Below are 16,970 nucleotides of genomic sequence, written 5' to 3'. Positions count from 1 at the left end.
CCATAACTCTCTTTAACACTATGAACAGATATGAGTAAGAGGCAGGAACACCTACAACAGATTCTTGGTATTTCTACTGAGTACCAGAGGAATTGGCTCATTTAAAGTAAAAATAATAATAATAATTGATTCATCAACAATAATTTTACTTCGTCATGGGAACACAAATAATGGCTTTGTAATTCTTTGATCAGATGTAAGAAGTCTAAGAATAAAAGCTTAATCTCTGGAAAGGATTACTTTTTCAGGCAGATTGCAGCACAGAAAATTTTAAATGATCAGGATTAAAAATGGAAAAAATGAAAAATTGTGGTAAATTGGCCAGAACTTGAATCACTCTCTGTACTAGTTGTAATATAATTTGAGAAATTTACATGTTAAGTGCACAGCCCCCATCCAAATCTTTATTTTATTTTATTGTTTCTTTTTTGTGTGCAATTTATGTTTAGTTAAGTTAGAGGAAGCTTGAAAAAAATACATATTTTAATTTTGTAAAACTATTTTTTAGTTTTTAAAATCAGAATTAATATATATATATATATATATATATATATATAGACATATATACATATATAGAAAGTTAAAATATATTATTTTAATATATATATAGAGAGAAAATATAATAAAATTAAAATATCTAATAGATATTAATTATTAATTAAGTATTAACTATGGGTTTTATTGGCATATGTGTGGATTATTTATGTAATAAAGGCGAGATGATGTAGGTGGTTAAGAGGGAATTTTGCCAAGTTTATCCTTCCACCCAGAAAACAGGGAACAGAGACGTCATGACAAGAGTTTGAGAATTAATTTCCATTAAATCAGCAAAATTGGCATCAGTGTAACTTACTGGATCTGGATTTAATCTTTTTGTAAAAATTTTTTAAAAACCCCACAAGTCATTATTCCAGAAATAAGGGATGTTTCTGTTGCCCATCAGGTAAATGGCAGAGCAGCGGCTGTGGAAACGTTTGGTCATGCGGCGCCACAATGTGGAGACATCTGAGCAGAAGGCGTGGGCCTATGGCAGATTCCTGAGGTGGCGTCCAAAAAGCAGAACCGGGCCGGATTATTGATGTGCCAATTAGCAGCTGATGTGTGTGTCTTCTCCTCCCACAAGGGACCGACTGATAAATAATGAATAATTTAGCACGGTTTTATGTAAATGCTAGCAGGGGGTCAAAGTCACTGGAAATCCTCGGTTCTATTGTTACGCGTTTGACAAACTACATGTTTAAAATGCGAGGGTGTTTGTTTTAACATCGCTCTGATTTCCAATTACAATCAAAACGCAGCGCAATTTCTGAAGCAGAGATTTATAGAAGTATAACGCTCCTCAGTCAAACTGCAGTGCTGGAGATCTAAATCTACTCATTTCAGATTATTTCTATGGCATCAATTCACAACAAATGTCATTAAAGACACTTTATTAACAATTTTACCTCAATCACGCAGCCAGTCCAGTTAAACAGAGCATAAGCATTAAAGCTGCACTATTTAACAATTATACAAAACATTTTTCTTTTTACATTTGATGAAACTGTCACTATGTCAGGATAGAATAATATGAGACAAGTAGCATGTGAAAAAAATCTAGCTCTCAGTGCTAATTAAAAAAAATCATCAGAGCCAGGAGGCGGGACTAAGTGCTGTCAATCACCCTCTGTGGCACTACTCAATAACCCTCCACCCATCCCCCACGCTCAGCTACGCTGAAGCTAGCATAGCATGTTGTGAATGCTAAGCCTAGTTAGCATGGCCACCAATGGCAGTGGATAAACGGTTTTCCTTTATGTTGTTTCTCCGCCATTAGCACATTGAGCAGCTAGGACATGAGGCTGATCGGCGGCTCTAAGACTCTCCTCCTGACTGATTGGTTGTTTTTGGTGCATTTCTTCAGATGGCCGTATTAGGCCAGGTGGAGGAGATTGATATTTTCCACAGATTATCTCGTAACATGCCGTCACAACATGGCGACAGCTTTAATATGTAAAAAACATTTTTTATAAAAGTTACATACTGCAGCTTTAAGTCCGGCTCATTATTCAAATTACTAGAGAATGTTTTTTGTCTTTTTAAATGACGTGTTAGGTTTGCCTACATGCATGCACGGTGAGGTGAATGCCAGTGAAAGAACAAGCTTCGTTTGGTTGCAAGTCTCAGGTTACTTCCATTCTTCCCTTTTGTAGACATCTGTGACTTTGGAGTGGACCTCAAGTCTCTAATGAAAACTAAACAGACTCAACGGGAACGACAGTTTGACTTTATGTCTTTCAATGTGTTCCACTTCAGAGGGACTGGAAGTCTAAAATGCACCAACCCCATTTAGGGGGTACGATGCAGCAGACACCAAGTGACTACAATTACCCAGCTGGTGAACATTAAAGTGTCCCGAAAGTCTGTAATCTTACATCAAAATTCTCCTCTTAAAATGTATTTGTATTTGCAGATAATGGATGTATTTGGATAGGACTCTTTTGAAAATGCTAAATAATCTCTGTTGAAACATTGTTGTACGTTTCCAGGCCTGGCAGCTGAAGCCTGGTGGACGTCGCTGTGGTTTGTGGTGGGCTTTATGACCTGGATTGTGCCGGATTTCGCTTCGGTCTTAACGAGGTGACGGTAAACGCTTTCCTCCATCCCTTACTGGTCCTAAAAAACCTTTTTAAGGACTTATAGAGAGCTGTCTATAAGGACATTAAAATGCCACATAACAAATCAATCCTTTCATTTGCACGTCGAAAATAATGCAAACGTTCACGAGAGGCCGAACAATGTGTGTCACAAGCGGTGCGGGTGAGCAGCTGGCCTTATGTAAATCTGCTAAATACTGTGGTTTCTTTTTTTTATGTTTGTGAAGTTTCTTAAGTCAGAACAGAGGGCTTCTTTCCTCTAGTGGCGAAAAGTTGGCTCCACTTGAGGTTGGCGACCTCGCTCCTCGAAGGACTGATTTAGCTTAATCTACATGAGAAAACAATCGTCATTTTGAAGTCGTCAAAGAACGACTGCATACAGCAAAAAGAGTGAGCGGGCAACAGATGACGTAAGGAACAAGATCTATGTGGCTACTAGACCATTTCCTTTATTCTAGTATTCATATTCATACTCGTACACACACACACCATGTGTGTGGTGATTCAGCCTCACCCCCCTTCCAACCCAGCTAATTAGACAGGTGACAACTGTGAGTGCTCTGGCTGAGGCCTGACTGGCAAGTGGAACATGAAACTCCAGCACTAATCCTCTCCTCCCATCTTTTCCTTAAACCACTTACTGACTTGAAGAGCAACAGAATCCGTTTTGTGTCGAGTGTACAAGCTGAATGAGAGGGGACGTGTAGATTATCTCACTGGAAACAAACAGAAACACTTTGATAGATTTGGTCCAATTTGCAGCACAAGAACTGGTTAAGGAATAAATTACCAGGTCAAAAGAGAGGTGCAGTTGTTCCCTCAATCAGTATTTACTTTTTTACGGAATTAAGTTTATGAATAGAGAGGCACCAATCTGATATTAATATCTGTATCAGTCTTGATATTGAAAATAATTCTACATCGGGTATCGGTGACAATGTGCCCGATCCATAATTGCAATTTCTGAACACTTTGAAATGTGTTCAGTTTATTTATTTTACATTGGCTGTTGTACTCCTAATTGCACTGAGTAAACAAATTAAAATTGTGTTTTTATATGTTTGACCAAGTCTGTGAAGCTATTGCTGTATTTAAGTTATCAAATAAATTTGTAATTAAGTACATTTATGTGTCTGTGTAAAAAGTAAAAAACAGAAACGTTTTAAGTTAATTCAGCGCTGCTTTCTGAATGGGATTGGTATAGGCCGACATTAAACCTCAGATCTGCATTGGTACCAGGAGTGAAACAAGTGGACTGGTGCATGAAGCACGACATACAGTAATAGTAAAAGCTCAATGTTTAAAAAGTAAATTTCAAATGCTCATTCACACACACACACACACACACACACATATGCGCACATGCAAACACACACACATATACGAGAACGTGCACACGCAAACACACACACACACGCGCATCGCTTTTGGAAAACTGCATTTTCAATCATCTTCACTTTTATCTTGGTTACTGCTAACAGGCACCAGAAAAGAGGAAACCCATCTACCCTCCTGCATGTCGAGAGGCCGATTAAGGTATCCAACATATCACCACTTTGATAAGATGATGGCATAAACCACATCAACAACATATCTGAAGGAAGAAATATTTGGATAGTTGTTGAGAGAGGAATACTTATCTGAACTGGTTTGAGTTTGCTAGTTGACCAAAAGAGATTACTGGAATTAATGACTCCACCGATCAGCCTTTCATGTGGACTTGCTGCTTGTTGATGTGATTTCATGCACGTCTACCAATTTTATTCAGAAATGCCATTTCCCAATATCAAACATTATCACAAAGATCACTGGTCAGCTAGTCAATAAGTTAAATGATTGATCGCACAAGTATCGCAAGACATGGATGAATGGTTGGGTGATTAGTTTTTAAATTTTGTTGGTCAACTGGCTAGTGGGGTGGTCAAATAGTTAGCTTGTTTTTTTATTATTTTATAGTAAAACAGATAGTTTTGTTCTTTGGTTCTGTTGGTTGGTCTTTACCTTTATTCCAAAGTCAGTTGGATGGTTTTGTTAGCTGTGTCATTATCATGAAAGTGGCCGATGGGTTGGCTGGGTTCTTATCACAGAGCTGACTGGTTGGTTGGTTCATTTTCATTATTATTCACTGTTGCAAGAATTGAGTCTCTCATTGGGCAAGTGTTGAGGTAAATCTTGAAAAGGTTAAGAGACAACACAACAGACCAAAGATGCTCACCCCTTCGGTCTGTAAGGCATCCATAATTAATAAGTGTTTGAAAGCCAGAGGGACCAGTCAAAACCAAGAAAGTCCAAAATAAGCTAGACAAGCTTGACAAACACGAGCTACAGTCAAATAGTCTAATAACAACAACTTTTTTTCAGTTCATTTCAAACAAACAAAGACGATTTCAATGATCACATTTTAAAGGACTCGAGTGCAACAGTTCAACGGTGAGTCAGGAAGACAAACTGTTGGGCAGAACCAGCGCGAAAACACAGCAAAGCTGCAAAAGAGCATTTAAGTTGATTTTGGCTGAAGTGAAATGAGAGCACGGGGGAGTGCAGGAAAAAAAAAGAAGGACAACATTAGTCTTTGAGTATTTCAGTAACTGTAGATCATCCCATTTCTCAGGCTCTCATTAGCCTCCTCCATTACATCACTGAACAGGGAGGCTTCCAGAGATGAGAGGGAGGAAAAGAAGAAGGGGGGGGACAGCTCGTAAAACACTGAGCACACAGTAAACATGTCTGGCCTTATGCATGACAATACCCCTACAGTGAGCGCTGTCTGACATTAACCAGATAACCCCCCCCCCCAAACCCCTCCACGCCCCACATGGTAGTTCCCATCTTACAACAAAGCTTTTAGCGGAGACACCAAGGGAATACATTAGTGCTAGCCCAACATGGTTAACCAAATTTTGGTAGAGGGAGCAGCTCTGGGCTAGACGATGTTAAAAAATGCTCAGTCAGTCAGTCATTCACAAGTGCACAAGCACCGGTGGTGGTTTACCTCAGCCCCCACATGAGCTTCTGTGAGGGTTACTGTGAGAATAAGACGTGGAGGCTTGTGGGAACCATCTTCTGAAGGTCCCAGCAGCTCAGCAGCTTGTTGGGATGACAGATGAATATAAACAGTCCCGATTTCTGACTGGGTGAAGCTGAAGGCCTCAACAGAAGAGTGGCTGCAAGTGAATTTTTGTCTTCTGAGTCTCCGTGACTACACTTCCCACATTTTGTTAAACATGAAATGAGCAGAAAAAACCTTGAGGGAGCTTGTACATTTCTAAACACTAGTACAATGGTTGTCGATAGTGAGCGAATTCAAGTGGAAAAATAATATCCTGTTGATTTTTTGACAGAGATTTTAGTTTAGAAATTACTGCAGGGTTTCCCACAGTGTACTATAAGCCTGGTGGGCCTCCAGGCTTCACTTGCGCCCCCACCAGGCTAAACATTGTTGTTTTTATTATTAGTATTATTATTATTTTATTTTCTTACACACCAGTAACAGTGATATCAAAGACGGGTTAAAGAGTCTCTTTGGTGAAATGGTTGCAATTCTGAACACTTTGAAATGTGTACAATGGCAACATAGTACAGTCAGTATGTGAACATAGGGAGACTGAGGTCAGGTGTTTGTTTTGTTTTTTTCACTCTGTAACCGCTGCCCATATTTTAATTGTATTCTTTTTATGTTAGCTTTTGTTTTAAGACTTTATAGTACAAACTACAACATATTTTCTTGCACAACAATTGTACTTTGATAAACTGGATTCCCTCTTTCAAAACAATCACTGTTGTGAACAGCAGGAAACAAGTTACCAACATCTGGTTTATGCTCCATCTGGCTCTTCCAATGAAAAGACATGATGGTGTACAAAGACACTGATGTGAATATAAATAAAACACAAATTTCCCAGTCGACACCAGCAACCGAGTTAACAGTGAGCAGGACTGTGAGGTGCGATGTGGTCATATATAGAGGAATGTAAAAGGAGCTGACAGTCCCCAGAAAAATGTAGTTATTTAGTGGAGGAGGGATCAAGTTCTTAACCTCTCTCCTGACCTCCTGGTAAAGGCAACAAGCAGCTCCTGATCTCTGTGGCATGCGGCCTCAAGACCCCAGCGTCTCCTCATTGATGTGTGGGGGTGTGCGCATGATAGGCCTGGAAAAAGGGAGTGTGCCTTTCACTCGCAAACATTTGAGTACAATGTAGGAGCTTCAATTGAGTGCCGGGGCAGGCTTATCAGAGAGTGCTGAGGTGCTTTGTCCGCAGAGAAATTTGTCTAAAAACCAAACCTGTGGTGGTGAAACGGAGCCGCTCTGTTGCCACGCAACACACTTCCTGCTAAACATCGCTGATGAACTATGACACCTCGACCAGCGGAGCGCCACATCCCAGGCTGCAGTTTGATAGAACGTTTATACCTTCTCCTATATTTTCTTTATTACCCACCATGCAAGTCTCCTCACAATAACAAAAACAAGCTGCCGTTTTGCACAGCAGCTCGATCCTTCTCCGAGAAAGGCTTTTAATGGCCTCTCCAGATTGAGCCCTAATTAGCTGTTAATCATTTAGGGCTCATAACCAGAGTGGAAACAGCCGGCATGTGTGTGTTTGTAAGCAGGCGTGCAGCGGCGTGTGTTTGCGCCTTCATTCCTGCTGTCTACCCTTGTGTTGTGAAGCCATTAGGACCAGAAGTGCTAAAGAGAGCCAAACAGCCCATTAACTCCTTCACTCTTCCTCTCTTCCCCTTCGCCATGCTCATCTCTCTCACAACAGTACCACAGTTGCCAGCTGACACCCTCTAATGTCAGCTATCTGTCATGACCACAGACCTGTCCACCCACACACCCCTGCCTACGCTCGTCCCCCAGCGTGGTTTGTGTGTATGGTCTGTGCTGTTAAATGGCTGCAACTCTTCTGCTGGTGAAATTACCACACTGAGACTTAATGCTTCAGAGCGTGTTAGCGTTATGTGGGGGATATGGACAGGTAAGACGAAGTCCATAGGCTCAACACAACTCTGAATCTTTTAGCTGATTACAGTTCTGATCACCTCAACCTGCGCGATGGTCTCTGCTGCATGTTTTATCTCAGACAGAAACTACTCTGGTTCCCTTACAAATTTGAGAAAACTAATGAAGATGCTCATCAAGGTTGGAGACTGAATAATACTGGAACGTTATTTGAAAGAAAGAAAAATCACATACCAACGACGCCCCCCCCCTCAGCCAAATAACCAACAAGACTGGCAATGGATACCATCTCAGAAGTGGAGACCATAATTAGTCACCTCCTCTACATGGATGAATCAAGGTGTATACTAAAGTTTAACTGTGCACTTTGAATGTAAATGAAAGACATTTTTGCTCTACATAGTTTTTCACACGTCAGGCGTGTCTGGTTTACATTCAAAGTCTGTGTGGAGGCTCGTCAGACGCGTCAAAATCACTCTTGCCGTTGTTTTCTGCTGCCAACCTATTTGCCGTATGTGTTGGATGCGCTGGATGCATTAAATGCTCAAAATCCTTCAAATCGCGCTGTGACGGGCCCTTGGTGTGCCTCCACATAGACTTTGAATGTAAATCAGATGTGCCTGATGCGCGAAATGCGATTGGCGTGAACACACCATAAGAGTGAGCGAGACATTGACTCAGGAATATCAGAATGTCAATCAGGCTGGAGAAATGTGGCTGGATGGTGACAAAAAGAGGGAATGTAATCCACACTGAGGGAACTGAACTCACAAAAGGGAGAATAGCAAATACTAAGGACAGCTGTAAGTATCTTGGAATACCACAGACAGGCAACAAGGAAAGCAGCAACAGCCAAATACCTGCAATGAGTAAGGCGAGTTTGCAGAAGTCAGCTCGATGGCAAGAAGAAGGTCTGGGAAATCAACAGCTACGAGCTGACAGTAATCAGATATTCTCCTGGGGTAAAGGAGGAAATTCATACCACTGATGTTAAAACATGAAAGCTACTCACCATCCATGGTGGATTTCACCCCAAATCCAGTATCTACAGGCTATACACTAAGCCCACAGAAGAAGGCAATCACCCAAAATGGCACAACCGAGTTCCAAGAATACATTAGGAAGTTGGACCCAAGGGTTTAAGTGTTCAGTGAATGTCTCAGGCTTTGGAAACTGGAATCATCATGGGAGGAAAAACTATCAAACAAGAGCCGGCTCTCTGAAAAGAGCCGAACTTCCCATCAGTATTGAGCACCGTCTCACTGCAACAACGCAACTATGAAGTACCAAAACCCACGCTGAGTAGGAGAGGAGGATGACATGTTCAACACAGGTGTCTGCTAATTGGGATCGAACAACAGAATGTTGGGAGGTGGGGGGAACGGGTGAGACTGGGAGAGATTAGTTTTTCTGAAGCAAATTTGTTATTTTTGTATTTGCAAATACTTCACACCATTTTATTTAAACATGGTATTATGATTAACTGTAAGCCAGATTTTATGGTAACATCTTCCCGTTTCCACTTCCTTAACTTGTTGCTGTGACACACAAGTTTCCCTCACTGTGGCACAACAAACTGAAGGACATACAGCTGAACCTCTCTAACTTCAAAGACATGGATAAATGATATTTTTGTTCCTGAACGCTTCCAACACAACAACAAGCTTCTCATGGCCCAGAGCGGACTGACGGCCAGAACCCAAGTGTGTGATTAATGAGAGAGGCATGGTCATATCAGTGGGCAGGAGAACAGACCCCCCGTCAGACTACACAGGTCACAGAACACACCCAGCCTCATCAGCACTCATTACTACCAGGAATTCATATCACATCCAAAGCCGCAAACGCTACAATCCAAAGATTTAAACAGAAGAGGAAAATGTGGCCGCAAATTCAAAACTAAAACTTTGCAATTCAAGATAGGTGATTTATTTAATTACTCCATTCAATGGATGTACGTATACAAGCCAAAGACGACTTATATGTAACAGGCAACAGATCATGTCTGTTATTTGTTTTGCTGTTGTGCTTTTGAAGAGACTCACCTGCCGATTGATGCGAACAAACTCCTCCGAGCTTTTGGCCCAAGGCGGAAGATCCACATCAGAGACAACGGTGCCGTCCTCCATCACTCCCAGGTTGTAGTTGTTGGCGTTGACGAACATCTCAGGCAGGTAGAAGAACTCTGGGATCAGCTCCTGAGGCGACAAAATAAAATAAAATAAAATAGAAGTCAGTTCGGACAATTTTTAAGTATTTTACATGAAAATCAATCTACAAACTACAACATCTGCATAGACCCGGGATCTTCAACTGCAGTCCTCAAGGGCCGGTGTCATAAAACTTCTAGATGTGTATAGCTTTGAAGTAATCATTTCAAATAGCGTACTTTCTTAGAAAGACAAGCCTATGGTAAGAGAGTTGAGGAACAGTCAAAGGACAGAGACCTTAAAATCTGAACCTGGGCTGATATTTACTTCAAACAAACAGCAGTAATTCAAAACAGAGAATGATTTTTACATTTAAAAAATACACATTTGGCAAAAACGACTCAAAAACAAGCGTGAAGTTTATGACTTATGGTTGACTCAGGACTCGCATGACTTGTAAACTTAAGATTAATGTTATTTGCAAAACCAGTGCAAAAAGACAGTAGTACCTACATTTAAGGTAAGATGAAAATGTTTGATGAAGTAACAATGATTTTTGCAACATTTAAGTCTAAAGAGATGGAAAAGTTCATTCTGAAAATCATGAAAAAAAATGACTTTTTTTTGTCACTCAGACATCCTCCACTAACAGCATACACAAAACAAAATGACATTTTGCAAACTAAATTATGGAGTCTTAAAGAGTTACATTTACTTAGTAAATATAAAAATCTCAACAAAATTAGCATAAAAAGCCCTACAGAAAGAGCCTAAAATATAAAAAACACAGGCTGCCGTCACCACTAGTGGGTTTTGTCCTCAGTATGATCAACACTAATCTGTTTTTCCCAAATTATAAAGACTGACAAAGAAAAAATACTGACAGCCAAGTTTCATTTTTCCCTCAAGGTTTAAATCAGCTGGGAGAAAAAAAAAGAAAAAGAAAAAAAAGTCTACATCCGATTTCTTGTTTTTCCATAACAGACAGAAAAAGCAAGCCAAATTTTTTTGAACTATGATGGTTTTATTTGGCTGTCAGGAACAACACAACACCACATTTTCAAACTCAGGGATCGCAAAGAAAAAAGACGTCCCTGATAGGAGACGTAACCTTATATGTTTAGCCATTTGTCATTCCTAACCAAGCAGAACTTGCCACAGTGAGCATAAACATGAGGATCATGTCAGGGTTTTGTAACATGCAGATAAATCAGAGTTGCCCTCCAGCCTTCAGTTGTGTTGTTTTTGTTTGCGTGTCCATCATAATGAAAGACAATCAGTACACAGAGCGGTTCGGTTCTTGGATGCCTGCAAGTAAAGTGGAGCGCAAAATGTGCAACGCTGACATTAATCTAAACATTACTCCCCCACTCTATCTTCACATGCACTTCCAAAAACTGACGTATTTATTTCCTGATGAGCTTCGGTGAGGGCCAGGATTTTCTTTGGCTAAAACATGTGGAAGGTTTAGGGACTACAACCGCTTGTTTTTTTTCTTTTTTCTTCCGTTGGAGAGTTGTACACAAAGTCGCCTCACCGATATCTCAATTTCTCGTCTGAAGTTCTGCAACCTAATACACACGCATTTTCAGGGTTCCTGTGTGTTTGTCTGCGAGAATTTCTGATTTTTCCATAATCACATACAATTTCCAGGCAGTTTTTAAGCAAACAGGTTGAGGAGTAAAGGCAAAATATTTGGAGTGCAATGGATGGAGAGACGGACAGATGGATAACGGATAGGTAGATGGATAGACAAATGAAGGAATGCATTAATGGAGCCATCCAAGTAAACGAAGGATGGATCCAACCATCCACCAATCCATGATGGATGCATGAATGGATGGATGGAGGGATGGACGGACGGACGGGTGAATAGATCCATCCATCAATTCATGTATCCATCATGATGGATGGATAGAAAACCAACTTCCATATTTCATATTCCAGATTGTGTTCCAGCTGTACTTTCAACTTTCCAGATGGATGGATGGATGGATGGATGGATAGTTATTTCCACTGGTGTGATGAGTCTCAACACCAGTGAGACTCATCTTCATCTCTCCTCCTTTGGAATCAAAAGCTCATGTTTTCCCCTCAGCAGCCAAACGAGCAAACAAACTCGCAGGTTTACAACACGGCAACTTCCTCACTTCTGAAATCCCTTCACTTCACAAAACTTGACCTAAAACTCAAAGGTCAACGCCTTAACGAGGCCTCTCGCTCACCCAGGCTCACCGACTGCTGCTTGCTGTAAATTTGAGCTGGAGGTTGCCCACATCAGACACACACACACTAACAAAACCTCATAGGCTTCACTCGCCAATAGTCAAGCCTGCCTAGCGAGGACCATTATGTGCGGTGGCCCCTCTGCTCTCTCTTGGTCAGAGGCCAGCCCCTCTGATCCCCAATCCTGTCCTGTCACGGGTCACTAGAAGGGGCTTTGGCCCCTGGGTTCTCCTGCTACACTTCCACTGTTGCTAGCAGTCCGGTTTTCCTCTGCTTCCCCCTCCGATGCCTTTGGGCCAAGTCTAGGGGTCAAGGGATTGGGGATGAGAGGTCACTCCAGCGTCACCCAGGCTAGAGACACATTAAATCTGGGTGTTGTAACCTATTATCACCCAGTCTTTTCCAGTGGCATAAGAAAACAAAGAGGCCTTTTGGCCTCTGGCAAAGAGAGCGCGGCTTGCTATCAATGGACCCAACGCAGAAGCTAAGCGGCGTACTTAGCATACCTAATTGATACATCTCATCCCTAATTCCTCTATTTCTGTGCACAAGAATGCGCCCAGCCAGGTGGATAAAGTCAACGGACCTTCATTCAGAGCTACTAAAATTCTAACCGAGGGAGGAAACAAACTGATGCGGACCAGATTTGCTCTTTGTTTTGATCTAAACGTTGAGCTCTCACAGTTTGATCCACATTGACAGGCCCAGACCGAGAGAGCAAACGAGGGCTGTTGTTGGGGCTTTCGCAATCAAGCATTGGCCAGCAACAAAGTAATACAATCCATATGTTTTATCTGGGCGGGGGGAAGGGGGCTGAGGGGGAACGCAATCAAGCGTCAAAGCCCCAAAGCCCCCAACGCCACTACTTCCCCCCACCTTCAGTGACCCAGTGCCAGGAAAGCAAGCAAGACCCAGCTCTGACAGTGAATGTCTAACTGTAGTTGTAAATGTTTTAGGGAGAGCAGTTGAAGCGTGCACCGGGGGCCACCGCGGCCCTCACTATGAGAATGACCCGGGTTGCAGAAGGGCAAAAGGAAAAGATCAGCACAGATTTTGGGGGCCCAACAGTCCATGTTATAGCTGGCTGAATCTGAGACAGACAGCTGAGACTGATGAGGATTAGCCTATCGCTTTGATCACAAGACCAGAAAGCTTTCATAGTGCAGGGGGTTTGGGGTGGGGGACAATGATTAGGTAGAACGCAACGTTTCTCTTTGGAAACTTTTTTTTCTGCTTTGTTTGGGACGATCAACAGGGATTCATTTTCTTGAAGTTCTTAGCCCTTTATCTGCTTTCCAAATCCACAGTCTGCGAGGTTAGCTGTGCACCGTACCTTAACGTCAGATGTGTCCCTCTGGCAGTTCCTCCAGGCCCTGGACAAGGAGGAGAAGGTGCGGTCGGCGTGGTCGAACTTCCCTCCTTGGAAGTTAAGGAAGAAGGTGGTAAAGGGTTCCTGTAAAGATTAATAAATAAATAAATAAATAAATAAATAAATAAATAAATAAATCAGAACCAGAATCGAGTCTTTCTACACAAAATGAACAATCTGGAATCCAATAACGGAAAAATAAAATAATGGAAAAATAAATAATAAATAATAATAAATAAATAATAAATACAGAGATCCAACATGAAATCTAATTTGAACAGAATGGTCATATTTTTGTCTCGATCTTCTTAGATGGGTGTTTGGACCAATCACAAAGTCAAAAAATCACATCTTTCTTCTGATCAGTAAACGCACCATATCCAGGTCAGTCTGACAACGCTTTTAGTGTTACAGACAGAAGAGCATTCAAAGGTAACTTCTTTCAGTCCAATTTAGATTGTCAAGCGAGGCATTAAAAACATCCTACATCAGGAACAGGCTGTGTTTCCGATGACCACACGCTGCGCGATTTGACATTTCGGAAATAAATGTGCTCAATAGCATGTCAATTTTGAAAAACTAATTTTCCGATTTAAAGTTTTGGTGCTACGATGAGGTGGGTTTTTTGGCTGTAACAAAACTGGTTTATTTTGCAAAACTGAAATAGAAACGCTTTGTTTTGCATCAGGGGAGCCAGAGAATGACAGAGAAGGAGAAGACAGGAAGTAGTTGATGATGCTGCGGAATGTCACATGAACAAATTTATTCATGTGTGATTTTAATTGTGTTTCTTAATTAATGGAAACACTGCAATTGCGAAGTTGTATTCGTTTGAATATCGACAAAGTTTTGCGCACTATTGTAATGGAAACAAAAATCACTGGGTGCTGGTCTTTTACTCTGTACTCATTTTGGTCCTTTCAGCCGTTTAGGATTGTCCACTACAAGCTTGTCTGCCTTGATGATGTTTCGTCCAACTGGCAAAAGGGCGAACTAAGAGCCGACCTCATCAGATTTCAGAAAGGCTGAATGTCTTAGCATAAACCTGGGAACGTTTTCAACAAGCCCTCATGAAAACTGGAAATAAAATGTGTGTATATTCCTAATTCTACATGCAAATTTGAAGATGTTTTTTAGTTAAAAGTCTGTTTTTATTTTGAAGACGTCTCATGTTGCGAGCGCCTTGAGAAAAACTCATTCCAACAGTGCTCCATTGTAAGCAGGCAAAATATGAGGGAGGGAAATGCGCTTAAAACAAAATAAGTTCATCCTTTAAAAAGATAAATAAAATCAGATACAGAACACAGTTTTTAAACCAACAAGGGTCTTAGTATTTATTTATAATAGCAAAATTGTGCTCAATTCGTGAAAAACAGTGTTAGACTTATACTTAGGAAATTATATTTGAATGACCAACCTAAGCATGGCGTTAAATACAAGAGTTCATTTTTGACACTTTCATTTGTAAAATAAAATGACTTCTGTAAAGCAAATATAACATTTTGGTTGCAAATTATATTTTATATATTATGAAATTATATATATGGTGCATCTTTAGTGGGTGACAACACTCAATACATGAAAGTACATATATAAGCACAAAACCAAATTCAGTTGCCTGGTTAGTAGGAGGTGTGTGAGTGAGTGTTAGTACAGTGGCTTTAGAATAAGCTGGATAATGATGTGTGGGGATCAATGATCTAACTCTTTAGGGAGGCAGTGAGCTACTGGGACAATACGAGCAAAAAGGAAGAAAAAAAACACTGCATGTGGAAAAAACTTAGTAACCTCCCTCTCCCATGAGTGCAGTGTGAGAAGATTGATGGCACACATTTAACAAAGGTACTGAGAGAGAGAGAAACGGAGAGAAGGTGCACACTTTACTGCTAAAGGAATAAACTTAGAATTATGAAAGAATGAGCACATGAAAGCACATCTCAGAGTCAATATTTAAAGAAATTCTGGGATGAAGGTTACACATTAAATACTGCATAAAATATGCTAACAGCATGTGGTTCAGCTGGAGATTTTTGGCTGTTAAGAGAAGTGTCATTACAAATTCCAACAATTTAACAATCAGAAAAAGCATAAAATAAAGAAAAAAATAGGGATGCACAATATTGGATTTTTGGTCGATATCTGATATGCCAGTATATTAAAACTCATTTGGCTGATAACCGATACCAACACAGATATTTTTTTCTTATACCTACTTACTGAAACTGTATGGCTTTCTCTACTGTGGAATTAAAATACTGCATTATCTTTGTCAATCTAACCTGCTACCAAATGCAAACACTAAGTAGGCTGAAAATGATGGAGCACTTTCAACTTGCATTATGTCAAATTTATTCATGTCAATACATTTGTTCTCTGTAAGACAGTGACAACACTCAAACAGTGAAAATTTGATGTGCTGTAGGCATCATTGTCACTGGTTTGTCTGATAAAAACAACACATTTTATATCGGTGAGTTATTTTGACAAAATGGCGGATGTCCAATATTAAATTTTAGAGCCAATATCGGCCGATACCGATACCATGCCGATAATATTATGCATCCCTAGAAAAAGTTTTGCTGAAACTCTGGCAAGGCCAGTGAAACAGTGCTGTATTTTCTCACTTTACAATCACTGATGATGTATTTTACTGGTATTTATTTTACAAACCAACACACAGAAGTGTATATATTTTAAGGGCAGGGATAATACTTCTTTTCTTCAACAACAATCTTAAAGGTGTGGCATGCACATGCATGCATTATCACTGTAGTTACAGCTCTAAGCCTCATCTAACTAAAGCCTCCTGCTGTCTTATAACATGGGAAAATATCTCTATTATTAGTGAAGTTATCTGCCAGTATTGTGTTTTTGCAGTGCAACTTCCTTCTACTTTACAGATCTAATCAAATTGGTGTTGGTCCATCACATAGAATCTAGTAAATACTTTCAAAAACGGGGTCGTAAAATAGTGAAATGTGAAAAACGTAAAAGGGGACGAATAGTTTTGCAAGAGACTATAAAAGATGCTTCACTCACGATGCGGAGCAGCCACATCAGGGTGAAGCTGGAGGTGGAGTAGTGGGTCCCGTAGTGGAACTTGGGCACCTGGTCGTCCTCCCAGGTCTCGTATCTGTCTGAGAAAAATGCCGCCCTCTTGGGGTTCAGTGCTCCAATGGGCTGCAAGGAAACAACAGACATGCATTTAAAAACAAATACAATCTTCGACCATAATGGAATCTACAATGGCTTTGCATGCACTGCAAAAATATAAAATCTTACCAAGTAATTTTAGTCTAGCTCAGGGGTGGGCAACTCCAGACCTCGAGGGCCGGTCTCCTGCAACTTTTAGATGTTTCTCTACTTCAACACACCTGAGTCAAATAATGAGGTCGTTAGCAGGACTCGGGAGAACCTGACTGCACTGAGGAGGTGATTCAGCTGTTGGATCCAGGTGTGTTGGACCAGGGAGACATCTAAGAGTTGCAGGACATCGGCCCTCTAGGACCAGGATTGCCCACCCCTGGGCTAGCTTCTAGTGCAAATATCTTGCTGCACTTGAAATAAGACCTAATTAACTTATAAGTGACCTTTCAGGAAGATATAAGAACTTGTTTTAAGTCAAT

General features: G+C 40.7%; 1 protein-coding gene across 1 annotated transcript in view; it reads right to left on the bottom strand.

Moving 5' to 3' along the window:
- Positions 1–16,970, bottom strand: part of LOC106948702 (lipopolysaccharide-responsive and beige-like anchor protein) — a gene marked incomplete at its 5' end in the record, with an annotated part of 67,114 nt that overhangs the window by 38,993 nt on the left and 11,151 nt on the right. The window contains 3 exons of the mRNA XM_015034541.1: positions 9,645–9,797; positions 13,309–13,428; positions 16,384–16,524. Of these exons, the coding sequence (XP_014890027.1) occupies positions 9,645–9,797; positions 13,309–13,428; positions 16,384–16,524 (414 nt within the window). The remainder of the gene's footprint in view (positions 1–9,644; positions 9,798–13,308; positions 13,429–16,383; positions 16,525–16,970) is intronic.

This window comes from Poecilia latipinna, unplaced genomic scaffold (genome assembly GCF_001443285.1).
Source record: "Poecilia latipinna isolate Pla-1442-1.1 unplaced genomic scaffold, P_latipinna-1.0 Scaffold303, whole genome shotgun sequence".
Lineage (NCBI taxonomy): Eukaryota > Metazoa > Chordata > Actinopteri > Cyprinodontiformes > Poeciliidae > Poecilia > Poecilia latipinna.
This window is presented reverse-complemented; position numbering and strand designations above follow the sequence as displayed.